Source organism: Cnephaeus nilssonii (assembly GCF_951640355.1).
Source record: "Cnephaeus nilssonii genome assembly, chromosome: 11".
Lineage (NCBI taxonomy): Eukaryota > Metazoa > Chordata > Mammalia > Chiroptera > Vespertilionidae > Cnephaeus > Cnephaeus nilssonii.
In genome coordinates, this window is record NC_137082.1 from 21,756,333 (window position 1) to 21,774,319 (window position 17,987).

At 39.2% G+C, this 17,987-nt stretch overlaps 1 protein-coding gene across 2 annotated transcripts in view; it reads left to right on the plus strand.

Annotated features, from left to right (window-relative positions):
* The window catches only part of SEL1L2 (SEL1L2 adaptor subunit of SYVN1 ubiquitin ligase), a gene marked incomplete at both ends in the record, with an annotated part of 105,210 nt that overhangs the window by 74,351 nt on the left and 12,872 nt on the right, over positions 1-17,987 (plus strand). Inside the window, 6 exons of one of the 2 annotated variants that reach the window (XM_079783475.1) lie at positions 650-727; positions 11,527-11,589; positions 12,148-12,235; positions 14,733-14,881; positions 16,029-16,194; positions 16,293-16,367. In XM_079783475.1, coding sequence (XP_079639601.1) covers positions 650-727; positions 11,527-11,589; positions 12,148-12,235; positions 14,733-14,881; positions 16,029-16,194; positions 16,293-16,367 — 619 coding nt within the window. The remainder of the gene's footprint in view (positions 1-649; positions 728-11,526; positions 11,590-12,147; positions 12,236-14,732; positions 14,882-16,028; positions 16,195-16,292; positions 16,368-17,987) is intronic. The other variant, XM_079783476.1, reaches the window with a different exon arrangement.

Here is a 17,987-nt window from a genome sequence, read left to right on the forward strand (position 1 = left end):
TGGACACCAAACACAACCTTGAAAGTTCACCTGTCTTAGGGCTCCTTGACTGAATATAACTCAGAATCCCTCCCATGACCCCTTCCCCTGGCACGTAACAGGAGACCCGGGATGGTTATGCATCCAAGACTGGTACAGTCCTCAATCCAATGAGTGCCTCCTTCCTTAACTCCAAGAGTGAGACCCAGATCCAGGCTGACCAAAGTGCATAATGGGAGCCCCCTCCGGCTCCTGAGCAGCCTTTGTGGAGGGTCCCTCTAGAAGGGCATGTTCTGTCTTCTTCAAAGACCACTCGCTCTGCCAGGGGCTGCCTTTGGCTCCCTGCAGCCAGTTTGCATTTATTAGTAACCGTGGGGACAAGTGCCCAGCTTTCAGAAGTGCAATCTGCAGTAAATGTAGATACAAGGAAACATGAAAAAAAAAAACACAAATAGGGCTCGTGTTTTGGTTCTTGTGCAAGGTCACTCCAGAATGTATATAGTAGATTGTTTCTTTAGTTTTTCTTTTTTAAAAATTTGAAGTGAAATTCATGGAACATAAATTAGCTATTTAAAGGTATACATTTCAGTGGCATTTACTATATTCACAGTTTTGTGTAACCATCACCTCAAATTCCTTAGTTTTTATACTCTCTTTAATTTTTTTCTAGATGTATTTAGAAGGTAATGATGCAGCACCACAAAATAATGCTACTGCTTTCAAATACTTTTCCATGGCAGCCAATAAGGTATGTACTCAGCCCATTTCTACAAATGCATAAAAGCATTTGGCTTGTATTACATGGACTCCTAAGCCTCATGCAGGCTACTAGAGAGTAGCTACACCTGGGAGGAGTTTGGTGTCCAGGAGAAGAAGAATATTGTTAACAATAAAACATGGGGCTTGGTTGGGTAGGAGGTATGTCTTGTCTTCTTGGTAAATGGGAAATGCCAGTGACTCCTAGCAGGAGGACAGACAGAAGTTCAGCTTTCCCCTCTCCCATGCTGTAGACGAGGCTATCTAGCTCATAAAACAAGAAATAAAAAAGATAAGGACAGAGGAAGGGAAAATTCAATCAATAAAGCAATCCGTTCAGGACAAAAACAACCAAGAAATGCCCAGTTTTCTCCCATTCGATCTTACCCAAAAGCAGACATTCCCCTGGCCGGAGAAGAAGGTTGTCAGAGAGGCAGCCAGGACAAGATGATTGAGAGCAAAGCTCTGGAGACATTTAGTTTGAATGCCAGCCCTGCTACTTACTAGCAATGTAACTATGGGCAAGTACTTAACCATTCTGTGCCTCAATTTCCCCATCTATAAAATGGGAGTATAAGAAGATTTGGCTCATATTGTAGTTGTCAGGATTTATTGAGTTGACATGTCTGTGCCTCCTATTATAAAGTAGATAAAGCATTGCCTGGCACATTGTAAGTGGTATGTGTCTGCTATTATATTTTGCAGCCTGGGACCAGTTAGATAGAGTGAGCTTCAAAGCATATCTAAGCCAAAATGGATTGAATATGTTAGGGAATATATAAATGATGTTATTTGAATCCTGCCATTGAAGTTTTGCCTTGGTTCCTAGGTTCAGTGAGGCTGGTATCTGTCAGATAAAACTTAGTAGACTACTCTGAATCCCTTTAGTACATAAAGAGCTCCTAATCGCAACACCCATCAACCTAATGTTGGTGAGTGGCTTTAATAAACTTTCTATCCCTACACAATAAAAAACATTTTGTTGTCTATGTCATACTATAACACTAGCAGTAAAGATGTGCTCAAACTGGGGAATATTTTTAACTGTTCTTTTTTAAAAACCCACATGCTGCTTTAGGAGCCTATTTATAAATGACTAGCACTTTGGTGCTGCTGCTATTGTGGTGTAAATTACTGAGAAGGCTGGTAGGAGGCTCCTCTTCCTTGTAATTTATATGGAACTGTGGTGCAGCAAGACAGTTATCTGGTGTACCATTAGATTAGGATGACAAGGGAAAGCCAACTGAAAAAGAGGTAAAGTAATGGGAAGATCTCTTATAATCTGGCAAATAATGCTGATTTGTCAGTCCAGAGTAATAATGCCAGGAAGCTGAGTGTGTAAATTAACCCAGCTCCCAAACTATCCAGGGTTGTATGACCAGCAGTGATCTGAGCTACTCGAGTTCTAAACCTAAGCTACCTTCATTTACAGAGGAAATCTGACATGTATTTAAAGTAGTTGTTCTGAATGGCATTGGGTTTACATCACCAATATTCCAGGGTGGAGGCCATTTTTTCCTTTATCAGCACTAATTTCTTACTTTGGGTCACTAGTAAAGTAAAAAAGTTTCTGTCTTCCACTCTTCTTTCACTAATAATTTTTTTAAAAAAAAACATTGCTTTTTCAATTTGTTTTTAGGTCATATCAGTACCAGGATGAAAAGATACAAACGTTATAACCTCTTTGGATTTTTATTTACTCAGAATCATGAACATTTATCCTATGTGATATTGGGCCCATATTCTTCTGGTTTTCTCTCTCATACCTCTGAACACATCAGGTCCACCCCATCTCCATACTTTTGTCCTTCCTTCTCCCTTCCCAGACTCTCCCATTCTGAATCCTACCCATCTGCCAGATAAGAGTTTAACCTCTCTTCCTGCACAAAGCCACCCTTATCCTCCTTTGCTCACATAATCTTTTTCCTCTTCTGAAATTGCCCTGCATTCGTGCTACCTACTGCTGGAACTTCACTGCTTCTACCTTGTGCCGTCTCTCCTGCTGTCTGAAGTCATGTCTCCTCAATTACAAAAGGGCTACAGTCTTAGTACAATATTTGCCAGATAAATGATCATTTGCTCACTGAGTTCATGTCAGTTAACCTAAGCAAGAGCCCTAAAGTGGAATTATATATAATGAGATTGCCTACACATGTTATATTTGGCCCAGAAAGTGTTTTTAAAATTAGAAAATTTCATATTAAAATCTCAATATCCAGATTATTTTGGAAAATAGGAAGAGATGACCTATAAGACCACTATTCCATATAACAACAACTGCCTGGAGAGGATCCAAGATGGCAGCAGAGTAGGAACAAACTGAAATTACAACTAACCTATAGAATAATCAACCTGAATAACCAACTGAAGACCAACTAAACAGAAGGATTTACAGAAGAAGCCACGTTGAAACTGGTAGGATGGGCAGAGACTTGCAAAGGCCTGGCCTGGCTCCCACAGGTGGCAGCTGAAATTCCAGAGGGATATCTCAGCTGCAAAGGTTCTCCCTGAGGAGCATGGGATCTCAACCCCAAACCTGGTTCCCCAACCCAGAGCACCAGAGCTAGGCTATGAGAATCAGCAGGGATTCTGTCTGCCAGGGAGAGATGAGAGTGTGCTAGAAACCCAGGCACCCTTTTAAAGGGCCAGCACACAAAATCTTGTTCACAGCCACTTACCCTGGCTCCAGCAGAGGGAGGGCAGTTCTGAGCAGACTAGAGTGTGTGAGGAGAGACTAAGTTGAGTGTCTCTTGGGGGAGAGTAAGAGGAGGGAGTTGAAGGGACAACTGCTAGGGTCGCTATGTTGTGTCCCTTTCCCCTACCGTCCACCGAGGCCATCTTTCTTGGGTTGAGCACGCCCCTCCATAGGGCATCAGCCTGGGGAAATGCAATAGCCCCACCCTCCTGACTCCCTGTCACCCCATCTTGCTGAGCTCACTGCAGAAGATTTGACTGCCTGCACATGTGGTGGAGGTCTGGGTGGACTGGAGTTGTATCAGAGACTGAGTCCATTTCTCCCCTTCCTGCAAGTCTGGCTGGCATGGCCACCCCACAGCAGATCCACTAGCCCCACCCTCCCAACTCCTTGCCACCCCACACTGCTGAGCTCAGGCTCTTGAAGAAGTCTCCACAGAATTCAGGGTGTCTCCAGGGTGGAGGCCATTTTTTCCTCACAATATTCCTGTGCAGAATCCTCCCTTCCCATGGCCAAACTGTTCTGTTTGGGCTCGATAAGCTCTGCAGGCCTCATGCTGATGACTCCCTGAGAACCTGTCCCACCACAAAGGTCTGCAGGGGCCCGATGGGTAGTAGTTGGCGTTGGTGTACTTTGGGACTTCTGTTGAGTTGAGTCATATCCAGCACTGGCACAGAGTTTGAATCTGTATCAGTCAGGTAAACACCACTTGCCCCTACTTGATGACTCACTGAGAATCTACCTCATGTAACTTGAGTACCACCAGAGGCTATTTCAATGACTGAGCCTAACAGGTAGCCAGCAGGTGAAGGTAGGCAGAGGCAGATATCAGGATGGATTGGGTCTTATGCTGACCTGTTCCCCAGTTTGATGCAGGAGGCAGCTGGCCTTGGTGCAGAGCTTGGCACTTTCAACACACACCCAGGCCCAGTAAGGGCAGCAACAAACTGTGGATCACTTTGTAGCTCCAAAGAGGTTGCATAGGGACAGTCATAGGCAGCATCTGACGTTGTCCTGCACAAGAGTCCCTCCCAAGAGGTCCCAGAATCAGCACATCCTATGGCAGAATACAGACAATATCAGAGCAGAACCCAATTAACTCCACAAGAATCGCATCCAAAGTGAGACTCAGCAGGCCCAAACCCTGTTGAGGCTAGTGTGGACAGTGCCTGCATAGCAGCTCACACACTATGGTTGGATTCAGTCCTCACAGTCAGCCAGCCAAAGGGACGACCTCTTGCAAAGAGGGGCAAACAGCAGTCAAAACTCATCTATAACAGGAAGGCTTACTAACCCACAAAGGAACATTCCTGGAGTACTCAGCTCAGGTGATCAGGGAGACTGCTCCACGGAACACCTACTACATAAGGCCACCCTGCCAAAACAGGAAAACATAGCAGATTGACCTAATGCACAGAAACAAACACAGAGAGGCAGCCAAAATGGAGAGACAAAGAAGCATGCCCCAAATGAAAGAACAGAAGAAATCTCCAGAACAAAAACTAAAGGAAATGGAGGCAAGCAATCTACCAGATGTAGAATTCAAAACAATAGTTACAAAAATGCTCAAAGAAGTTAGCAAGAATTTCAACAGCTTAAAAAAAAAAACATAAACCATAAAAAAAACTACCAGTCAGAAATCCTACCTAATAAAATAGTAATATGCAAATTGACCACACCTTCGCTATGCCCAAGCCACGCCCACCAGCCAAAGCCACGCCCACCAGCCAATCAGGGTGAGTATGCAAATTACCCAACAAAGATGGCGGTTAATTTGCATACGCCGAGGGAGGGAGGAGTGAAGACTGAAGACAACTTAGAAGGAAGAGGGAGGAAAAGCGGAAAGCAAGGTGGCTGCCAGAGGGAAAGCCCCAGCAGGGCAGAGCGGGGTGGAGCAGGGTGGTGCGGGGCGGGTGGCAGCGGCGCGCGGGTGCAGGCGCGGCGGCCGCAATGGCGGTGGCAGCGGCAGCACATGTGGCCGCAGCGGCAGCTTGCAGGATTCTTCCTGCAAATGGGCTACTAGTAAATAATATAATATCTGAAATGAAAAAAACAGTAGAAGGAATCAACAATAGGTTAGATGAAGCAGAGGATCGAATCAATGATTTGGAAGACAATGTAGCAGAAAACACCCAATCAGAACAACAAAAATAAAAGAGTTTTAAAAAATGAGGATAGTTTAAGGGACCTTAAGGACAACACGAAGTGTAACAACATCTGTATCAGAGGGGTACCAGAGGGTGAAGAGAGCAATCAAGGGATTGAGAACCTATTTGAAGAAAGAATAACTGAAAACTTCCCTAATCCAGTGAAGGAAAAAGACATACAAGTCCAGAAATGCAGAGAGCCCCAAACAAGATATACCCAAAGAGGCCCACACCAAAATACATCATAATTAAAATGGCAAAGGTTAACAATAAAGAAATCTTAAAAGCAGCAAGAGAAAGAAAGTTGCCAACAAGGGAGTTCCCCTAAGAGCTGATTACTCAACAGCAACATTTCAGGCAGAAGGGATATGCATAAAATATGCAAAGTGATGAAAAGCAAGGACCTACAACCAAGACTACCCAGCAAGGCTATCATTTTAAAATGTATGAGAAAGAGCTTCCCAGATAAAAAAAAGCTAAAGAAGTTTATTACCACCACCCCAGTATTACAAGCAATGTTAAAGGGACTTCTATAAGAAGAAGTAAGAGGAAATAAAGGAACATAGTTATAAAGAATAAAGTAGCAATGAATATGTACCTATCAACAATTACTATAAATGTAAATGGTTTAAGTACTCCAATCAAAAGATATAAGGTAGCTGAATGGATAAGAAAGCAAGACCAATATACTAGTATATACTGTCTATAAGAGACTCACCTCAGAATGAAAGACACAGAGACTGAAATAAAGGGATGGGAAAAGATATTTTATGCAAATGGAAATTTAAAAAGCTGGGGTAGTAATACTTAGGTAAGACAAAATATACTTTAAAAAAAGTCTATATAATAAGAGACAAAGAAGGATACTACATAATGAAAAAGGGAACAATTCAACAAGAAGATATAACCCTTTTAAATATTTATACATCCAACATAGGAGCACTTAAATACATAAAGCAAATCTTGGTGGATATAAAGGAAGAAGAGATCCACCATAATAGTCATACTAGGGGATTTTAACACCTCATTGTTACCAATGTATAGATTTTCCAGAAAGAAAATCAACAAAGAAACAGAAGCCTTAAATGACACACTAGATCAGATGGATTTAACTGATAATTCCAGAGCATTTTATCCCAAAGCAGCAGAATATACATTCTGTTAAAAGTACAGAACATTTTCTAGGAAAGACCACATGTTATGACATAAAACAAGTTGTAATAAATTTAAGAAGTTTGAAACTATATCAAATATCTCCTCTGATCATAATGCTATGAAACTAGAAATCAATTATAAGACATAAACTGAAAAACACACTAACACATGGAAGCTAAATAATATGTTACTAAATAATGAATGGGTTAATAAGGAAATCAAGGAAGAAATCAAACGATGCCTTGAGACAAATGAAAATGGGAACACAACAACTCAAAATCTATGGGACACAGTGAAAGCAGTACCAAGAGGGATATTTATAGCATTACAAGCCTATCTCAAGAAACAAGAAAAATCTCAAATAAATAATCTAACCTTACACCTAAAAGAACTAATGAAAGAGCAGTGAACAAAGACCAAAGTGAGTAGAAGAAAGGAAATAATAAAGATCAGAGGGGAAATAAAAGAAATAGAGTCTAAAAAAATGCAAAAGATCAATGAAACCAAAATCTGTTTCTTTGTAAAGATAAATGACTCATCAAGAAAAAGAGAGGAACCATATAAATAAAATAAAAAATGAAAGAAGAGAAGTAACTGACACCATAGAAATACAAAGGATTATTTTAAAAAATATATTACAAACAACTACATGGCAACAAATTGGATATTATGGAAGAAAGGGATAAATTCCTAGAAACATTCAACCTCTCAAAACTGAATCAAGTAGATACAGAAAATCTGAACAGACTGACTACAAATGAGAATGCAAGAAGTAAAACTGTCATTATTTGCAGTGACATGATAATGTATATCAATTACTATAAAGATTCCATGGTGGGGGGGGGAATGACTAGAATTGATAAATGAATTCAGTAAAGTAGCAGGATACAAAATAAATATTCAGAAATTGGTTACATTTTTATACTAAGTAATGAACTATTGGTAAGCAAAACTAAGAAAACAATCCCATTTACAATTGCATCAAAAAATAAAATACTGTACTTAGGAAATAAATTTAACAATGGAGGTAAAATGCCTGTACTTAAATTATAAGACATTGAAGAAAGAAATGGAAGAAGATACAAATAAATGGAAGCATATACTATGCTCATGGATAGGAAGAATTAACATTGTTAGAATGTCCATATTATCCAAAGCAATAAACAGATTCAACCCAATTCCTAGCAAAATACCAATGGCATTTTTCATAAAACTTGAATAACCCCAAAATTTATATGGAACCACAAACGACCCCAAATAGCCACAGTAATCTTGAGAAAAAAGAACAGAGTTGGAGGTATCATGCTACCTTATATCAAACTATACTACAAGACTATAGTAATCAAAACAGCATGATACTTACATAAAACAGGCATATAAATCAATGGAATGGAATAGAGAGCTCAGAAATAAACCCACACCTATTTGGTCAATTAATGTTTGTCAAAGTTGGCAAGAATATACAATGGGATAAAGAAAATCTATATCAATAAATGATGTTGGGAAAATTGGTCAGATACATGCAAAAAATGATACTAGACCACCTTGTTACACCATATACAAGAATGAACTCAAAATGGATTAAAGACTTAAATAGAAGACTCAAAACTATAAAATTTGTATAAGAAAACATAAGCAGTGAATACTCTGATATTTTTCTTAGCAATTTTTTTTTCTCCTCAGACAAAGAAAACAAAAGAAAAAGTAAATAAATGGGTTACCTCAAACTGAAAAGGTTTTGCACAGCAAAGGATACCATCAACAAAAGAAAAGAACAACCTATTGAGTGGGAGAAAATATTCACTAATGATACAATCAATAAAGGGTTAATACCCAAAATATATAAAGAACTCATATAACTCAACCTAAAACAAATAATCCAATTAAAAAATGATCAGAGGACCTGAATAGACACTTCTCCAAAGAGGACATACAGATAGCTAGTAGACATATGAAAAGATGGTCAACATCACTAATCATCAGAGAAATGCAAATTGAAACCACAATGAGATAGCACCTCACACCCGTCAGAATGGCTATCAGCAATAAATAATGTGTGGATGAGAATGTGGAGAAAAGTGAACCCTTTGCACTGCTGATGGGAATGCAAATTGGTGCAGCCTCTATGAAAAACAGAATGAAGGTTCCTCAAAAAATTAAAATGGAACTACCTTATGACTCAGTAATTCCATTTCTGGATATATATCTAAGAAACCCAAAACAATAATTCAAAATATATATACATCCCTGTATTCACAGCATTATTTACAATAGCCAAGATATGGAAATAACCCAATTGCACATCAGTAGACCAGTGGATAAAAAAAGTGGTGGTACATATATACAATGGAATATTACTCAGCCATAAAAATGAATGAAACCTTACCATTTGCGACAGCATGGATGGACCTAGAGAGTATTATGCTAAGTGAAATAAGCCAGACAGAGAAAGACAAAAACCATATGACATAACATATTTGGAATGTAAAGAACTATATAAATGAACAAACAAAACAGAAACAGACTCATAGATACAAAAAACAGACTGATTGTTGCCAGTGGGGACAGGGGTTGGAGGACTGTGTGAAAAAGTGAATGGATTGAGAAGTACAGATTTATAGTTACAAATTAGTCATGGAAATGTAAAGTACAGATAAGAAATATAGTTAAGCCCTAACAGGTTTGGCTCAGTGGATATAGCGTTGGCCTGTGGACTGAAGGGTTCCGGGTTTGATTCCAGTCGAGGGCATGTACCTTGGTTGCAGGCACATCCCCAGTAGGGGGTGTGCAGGAGGCAGCTGATCGATGTTTCTCTCTCATCAATGTTTCTAACTCTCTATCCCTCTCCCTTCCTCTCTGTAAAAAATCAATAAAATATATTAAAAAAGAAATATAGTTAATAATATTGTAATAACTATGTATAGTGCCAGGTGGGTACTGGAAATATCAGGGGGAGCACTTTGTAAAGTATATGATTGGCTAACCACTATGCTGAACACTTAATACAAAAGAATACAGAATGTAAACTGTAACTGAAAAAAATTTTAATTAAAAAATAAAAAAGATGAAAACCAAAAAATTCCGATATCTTCTTAGAAAGTAAAATTTCTCATAATCTCATTGTCATAGTTAATAATTTGATGTATATTTTCCCAGAATTTGCCAACGAAATATATATATTTTTTAAAAACTTCCTGGAGCAGAGAGCATGGACCTCCTGCTACCTATAGACAGGACAGGCACTCTCTGGCTTTCCTCAGTTCCAGCCACCTAATAACCTGGTTTAATGTCCATCTTACATACTTGCATGGTTACTGCTGATCTGAAAGTTCTAAAAAGGTGTTGTGGGCTTAAACAGTTGGTCAGTCATCCAATGAGGCTCTGGGACTCTCTTAGAGAAATTTGTCTCCACTATTCTAACCTTTCACCTTCTCTCTTTCTCCTTTCCCTCCTCTCATTTTCCTTCTCTTACTTTTTTCTCAACCCTTAACTGAGGATAATTAGAAGACAGACTCACTAGACTTTATCACATCCATCACACCAGGCATTACTATCCCCAGACCAGACTATTACAGTACTCCTAAGACCACAAGTAGATGTTGTCAGGGAGAAGGGAGAAGAAAGCAGACATATACCACCTGCTTTAAATACACGTGCACAACTCTTAAGAACTCTTACAATAGCTGTCCCTTTCATATTCATTGCCCCAAACTTTGGAATCTTAAAGTAGTCTTTTAACTATGCCTTCTCTAGTTAGGTGCTATTCCTGAATCACTGAGGGGTACTCTGGCTTCACCCACAATAATTACATTTAGGTGGTAAGAATTCTGGAGAGTTTTCTATTAGAACTAGTTCCTGAGGAAATACTATAAACCAATAAAACAACCTTATAGATCTGCTGAATGAAAGCCAAGTGGCCAAGTGTGGCTCCTTACTCAGTTACTACAGGATGAAATGCATGATGACAAATAGAAAGAAAAAGTGAGTTTTCTGGTGGGGAAGTTACTTCATCAATGATTAATATGCTAAATATAAATATTTTTGAATGTGTACTAAATGCTTAAGTGCTAAGTACTCCCTTCCATAAGGTATGTTTGCATAAGGTAATATATACCAACAATGCTTGGCCATTCATAATGACTTGATTGAAATTCACACACTAAAATGTTATTTGGCCATTTGTGGTAACCTCCTTTGACTAAAGCAGGTAACAAGTGTCTGGATAGATTTCTCCCTTCCTGAAAACTCCTATATATATATATATAGTCCGAGACGAAGCTCAAATGTAGCTAAGTCTGACAACTCAAATCCCTCAGACCTTAAGCTGATCCAGGCAGTTCCTCTTCTAGGAACCCACCACATTCTATTATAGGACTACAACATTTGACATGGTAAGATAAGAAGAGCTACCTAGTGAGTCAGAGACCACTAACCTGTGAAGTTTCTAAGACAAGGATCATGGTTTATTCATCTTCTACCTTTCACCTCCCTCCTCTGCCCCATGCCTCTTATGGAGTCGCATACAGAAAGAGCAATAAATGAAATCTGAATGAAAGAATGAAGGAAGGATTTGACTTTCATTTTCCTCTTGTTTTTTTTTTTTTCAGTCAGAGGGAGTTATGAAGGTATGAAAGGAGAAACTAGAGAGGGTCAGAATAACTTGCCAACTGCCTGATTAAACTGTCTTGATTAATCACTATGGGGTGAATTTCAAATATTTTGAATGATTTTTCAGTAATTTTCTTTACCATGAATTCTTCTGAAACTTAACTTGGATTTTTAAAACTGTTCTAGGGTAATGCAATTGGTCTTCATGGGCTTGGTCTTCTTTATTTTTATGGAAAAGGCGTTCCTGTGGTAAGTTAAATAATTCCCATTATCTTTTCAACATGTTTCTAGCAATTTATAAAGTAAAATTCATGGTCATTGATTAATTTAAAGAAATTAGTCTCTATTACCTGGTTTGCCAAACTATCACATCTGATAATAGAGAATAAAATAATCTAGTGAAATGTTTGCCAAAGAGACATAGAACAGCCTTGTGACAAGAATTACAAACCCTAATCATTACCTAAGGAATAATAGCCAAATGTAATAGTAACCTTAGAAATCATCTAACCTCTGAGGATTTTTTTGAAAGATAAATTTTGATAACCTCTGTCTATGAGAGACCTTCTCCAATGTCTAACAAAACTTACTATCAATGTAGGAAAAGTCATAATTTACACTGAAAATGAGATAATTATTTCCTAACATAATTTAATAATGAAACAAAATGTATAATACTTCTGATACTATTTTAATTATCCTAAATCACATAAGGCACTATCTATACTCTTTTTAAAAAGTAGAAGGCAATTGTTACCATGGAGTTATATCTATACCTCTGAATAATAGAGTATAATTATCTTGCAGAATTATGGTGAAGCACTTAAATACTTTCAGAAAGCTGCAGAGAAAGGATGGCCCAATGCACAGTTTCAATTAGGCTTCATGTACTACTGTAAGTGCTATGAATATGATTACTAACTTTGCTCCTTTTTAAACAAAAATCAAAGGACTGGTATGTGTGGTTTAGATAGAACATTCAGGCAGCAATTTGAGTAGGAATTTAAAGAAGATGAAAGGAAAGAATACCATTGGGAGGAGGAGGCAAGGAGGTACAGAGTCAGGAAACACACCTTTGAAAAGGTTGAGTTGCCTTGTGATATCCAATACTGCACATACCCAGAAGCAAGTATGAAACTTAGACGAGCCCTAGCTGGTTTGGCTCAATGGATAGAGCATCAGGCTGTGGACTAAAGGGTCCAGGACTCAATTCCAGTGAAGAGCACATGCCCCAGTTGCAGGCTCAATCCCCAGTAGGGGGTGTGCAGGAGGCAGCCAATCAATGATTCTCTCTTATCATTGATGTTGCTCTCTCTCCCTCTCCCTTCCTCTCTGAAATCAATAAAAATATATTTTTTTAAAAAAGAAACTCACAAGAAAGGTCAAACTTGGAGAAAAACATTTGGGATATGACAAACATCAACTTGCAGGTGTTTGTTAAGAATAACTGAGGTTGCAAATGAGAGTGTGAGAGGGAGAAGCAGTGGACCATGGTTAGAAATATGGTGATCCTCATTGCCATTAAAGAGATGAGCAGAGAAGACTGGTCATGAGAAGGCTGAAAAGGCTTGGTTAGAGGAGGTGGGGGTTGCGGGGAGGATGATCTTAAGGAAGCCAAAGGATGGAACTTTCAAGAAAGAGTAAATGAGTGAGCATCTCTCTGAATGCAGCAAGAAGCCTGGTTCTCAATTTTAAAAGAGGAGTTGAGTATCCATGGGACTTGTCAATATCGAGGATGTTAGTGATGTTCTTGGACAGGTTGGTATAGAAGCCAAATACAATGGGTTGAACTGTGAGGGGAAAGTGAAGTAAAAATATTCTTGGAAGTACTGCACCTTTAAATGGAAGGAGAGAGATGTGATGGTAGCATGAAGGAGACTGAGAACCAAGAGGGAGTTGTTTTTAAGATGGTGAGAGTTATGAGTATAATTTTTGACAGAGGAAAGAAAGCCAGCCAATAGAGATGGTTAATGAATCGTGGGAGAAATGAGATAATTGATGAAAAGGGGTTCTGGAAAAAGTAAGGTGGCATTAGGATATGTATACTTCACAGAGAGGAGGGACTTCTCATCCTCACAGATGAAGGCAGAAAGGAAAGGATGATGCATATGTAAATCTGGGGGGCACAGGAAAGAGGCAAGAGGAAAGACAAAGGGAGGGTTTCCTCAGTGAGTTAGGAGGTACAAAGTTGTCTTCTGAGGAAAGAGATAGAGTGATTGGGGTAGGAGGTCTCAGAAAGCCATGAAGTTCTGTCATCATCTCTGTGGGGACTAAGAGGATGGGAGGTGGCCAAGACAAGTACCAAGCGATCTGAACAATGTTAGTCTCCCCATTAAGTCCTTCCTGTCAAAGTTGGGGCTAGCGTAGCCACAGACCACATCATCAAGGAGGTCAGATCTGGCCAAAAAGTTGGCTGGCATTTTCCACAGTAGCTGGGGCAGGGCCTATTCTGCACTGTCTTGGGGGCTTGCCTAAGATGGCCTTATTCTTCTAGTTCTTTCCAAGTCACAGGCTCAGGATCCATCAGACTCCTTAAGTTTCTAGAATAACAGTAATAGTAACAGTTGAAGTTTATTAGTCTTTACTCATTTTGTATTAACTCATTTTGAATTAACTCATTTAGTTCTCTAGTGGGTATCCCAACATTTATAGATGAGCAAACTGAGCTACACTGTGGTTAGGCATCTTGGCCAAGATCTCAGTGAACCTGGGATTCAAAACCAAGCAATCTGCCTCTAGAGCCTTTGCTAGTACCCTTTACATGACGTGCTTCTGAAGGCTATTAATGCAGGAGAGGAATTTAAGGACCAACTAGGGAAAGCTCCTCCTTTTGCAAATGAAGTGCCTAGAGGTGCCCAGCTCATAAAAGAGAGCCAAGACAAGAATCCCAGCTGCTGGGAGTATGTTGATTCCCTTGCTCTGACCATGAGTTGAGTCCTGGCAGAGCCCCCTGGAGCTGGGATTTGCCTGCTGCAAACTCCATAGTTATGGCTGGGAGGAACTATACTGATCTCCTGATATAAAGATGACAAGGATGCAGGGATACATCATGGTGGGGCTCTGGTCCTCAGAGACCAGCATTTGGTCTCCTTTTCATATTGAGAAGATATTTTCATGAAACTAAACAGTCCTTCAGTTTTCTGAATGGGTCAAGAACAAGGATTTCTATATTCTTACTTATAATCAAAATCACCACCACCATCACCCTCCCCCCCAAAAACAACAACAACAAAACAACAACAACAACAACAACAGTGGCACTAGAACAGCTTAACTTTGGGTTGGATTTCCCCATCCTATTTGAAACAGCAGGCATCACTATGACCATTATATCTGTAGATTATAATGTAAAAAATAAATAAGAGATGGCACAAAATCATTTTACTTTTCAGCTGGCTCTGGAGTATGGAAGGATTATAAACTTGCCTTCAAATATTTTTACTTGGCATCTCAGAGTGGGCAGCCCCTCGCCATCTACTACCTGGCTGAGATGTACGCAACAGGAGCAGGAGTGTTAAGGTCATGCAGAACTGCTGTGGAGGTAAATAATGAGATGTTTGTAAAGCACTTTTCATCATACAGAAGAGGCTATACTGCCCTTAAATTGTTGGTGCCTTTGATTTTATAGATATCACCTCTTTTCTCCCAGTTGGCAAGGTAAGCACTGACTTTGGTTAGGGCGGGAAAGCACTGATGTAACTCAAGCTGGAAATGGAGGAAAAGAAATGATCCCTCTCCTCTTGCATTTGGCTTTTCATCAAGTTCAGAGCTCCCTCAAATGCAGTTAAGGAGCGCTGTTTCAGCCTTCAATCAAATCACCAGGACAATTTGGCACTTCCAGTGGGATTAGGCAATGCAGTTTGGGAATCAAAAGGCTTGATCTAGCCTGGAAAATGTAGTTCACTTCCTCCCAAAAAGCAGGGTCTTTAGGTATTTGATGATTTGGTTGACAAAGTGAATTGTTTCAGCCTGAGCCAGTGATGTACTTTTCAAAAGAATGCTTTTAGGACCTTAATGCCCTTCATTGATTTATTAAATCCTTCAGCTGCACCAATATAAATATATCCATGTTGCAGTCTGGCCCCTCTGAAACTCTGTTCAAAAGCTGCCAGCTAATAATCTATCTTTAGATTTGCTCCTTTGCCAACTTCCTAATGAATTATGTATGGCTAACCTCTTTTGGTTACATAAGGGCTATTCAGCTAAGTTGACATTTGTCCCCATAGAACTCACAGAGCTCCCTCGTGATTATGTCACCTACAGCCCCCGGCACTTTCTTCCCTTCATTCCCTCCTTTCCACATCAGCTGTGACCTTATAACTCGCCCTTTCAGAGCAGCAGTGCCCAGAAAGGCCCTTTTAAAAAAACAGAAGTCAATGTAGTCTTGTCCTGCCAAATCACCTGTAAGTCAGGAAAGTTCATTACAAAACATAAAATGAGCCTCAGGAAGTTTCAGCTCAAGACCAAAAAATAAAAATAAAAATAAAAAATAAAAAAATGTACCTATAATCTTTGAGTCTATGAAAGGAATTAACTCTTAGCCCTAAATAATTTGCAAAAGCCATGCTTTAGACTGGAAATGCTTGCCTGACCAGCCAGCAGGAGCTGAAGACTGATGTCATTTATCTTTTACCTGGAAAGAAGTATATTATCTAACTAATCTGCTTGATTTCTTTTCCCATATACAGCTTTATAAAGGTGTCTGTGAACTAGGACACTGGGCTGAGAAATTCCTGACAGCATACTTTGCCTATAAGGATGGTGATATAGATTCTTCCCTTGTTCAGTATGCACTACTTGCAGAAATGGGGTATGAAGTAGCTCAAAGCAATTCAGCATTCATTTTGGAATCTAGTAAGATAAGTTAAAATTCCCTAATCATACATATTCATATATGATTTCACTACAGGAGTATTTTAAGTCTTCCTAATGGAATATCTCCTTTTTTTTAGAAAAGGCTAAAATTATTGAAAAAGAGAAGATGTATCCAATGGCACTTCTCCTGTGGAATCGAGCTGCCATTCAAGGTATAGAACCAGATAAAAATGAGCACCTACCTGTTCCCTGTCCACCATTATTCATCTGATTTGCTTCAGCTGAGTTCTTGGGCAATAGGCAAAGAGGTGTACAAGTAGGTGGTACTTCAGATTGTACTGATGTTAGGATCAGCCTTTGGTTACAGGTCATTTCCAAAATTTTCTTTTCTTTGTTATTTTCCAAGTCTCAGTTTAACAAACCATATGAATTTTTCTGTGGCTCTGTCTCAATGGCACCAGAACAGTTATTTGACACATGACAGTTTTACTCAAGAAACCAATTTTCTTCATTCACTCATTTGCTGAGGTTTTTATTCTGAATTTAATCAAAAGTGTGGTCTATGTTATGTCTCAATGAGGTTATAGGTAAAATTATTTACAGATCTAAGACTTGCTTGACTTCTCTTTTAAAATATCACATTGATGATTGCCACAAACTTCAGATCTTTATTATAACCATTAGCATGTTAGCATCAGAAAACAAACAAACAAAAAACAACACAGAGTTAATTGGCCAGATCCTCTTCCCTTCCTGGAGCCCTGCTTATAGGGATCACATGCTCACATGCAATAAGGAATGTTAAGATAGCATTAGTGGGGAAGCTTTGACAAGTGGCATTTGCATCACTATGTCTCATTCCATTCTTTCCCTACATTTATATTACTGAGAGCTGAGAGATACTGCAAAGCTGTCACTGTTGGCATTTGGATATGTGAGGAACTCTCTTGCAGTAAGAGAGCAATTTTGCTTCCAATTAAGTTTCTTAAAATCAAATCATGCTGAAGCCAAATCACCCTTTTCTACAAGAAGGGAATGGGATAAAAAGTGATTCTCAGCTGATGTTAATATGAGGCAGAAGAAAAAGTCACAGTGGTGCCTCCTCACACCCAGCTGAGCTGGTAACACAGCAGCAAGCCATCCAGTCAATTTTAGTGAGAAATTCCCTAAAAAAGAAGTCTATATTTTCTAAATGCAATAAAGACCTTGTTTGGAGTGGGGAAACAACATCAGCAACCTCTCAGCTATGGCAAATTAGCCCAATTTCAACAAATACTTGTTTATTCAAAGCCAGGAAATGGTGTGAAAATTGCACCAAGGAAAAGAGCCATTGAAAATGAGGGGAGAGGGAATAAATGGTGATGGACAGAAACTTGACTTGGGGTGGTGAACACACAATACAGTGTGCAGATGATGTGTTGTGGAATTGTGCACCTGAAACCTGTATAATTTTGTTAACCAGTGTCACCCCAATAAATTCAATAAAAAGGAAAAAAGACAGATACACATACACAAAAGAAAATGAGGGGACATTAATATTAAACAGAATTCACCAATATAAGAATGTTAGGCCGCTAAAAATAATTACCTGTCACAAGAGAGGTCAGGCATGAGTGTCCCCAAAGATGTTGCTCCCTTGAGGTTAGGAAATCTGATAATGAAAGTTTCTAATCAGTTAGGAAATATGATAATGAAAGTTTCTAATCAGTCACTGGTGGTGCTTCTTTCAGCAGTTACTGTGTGTGAGGAGAGTGGTGAGCCATCAGTACTAAGTCACCACCGCCTGTGACTATGAAATTGAAGGGGAAATCCCTACCCTTGTCAAGTGACCC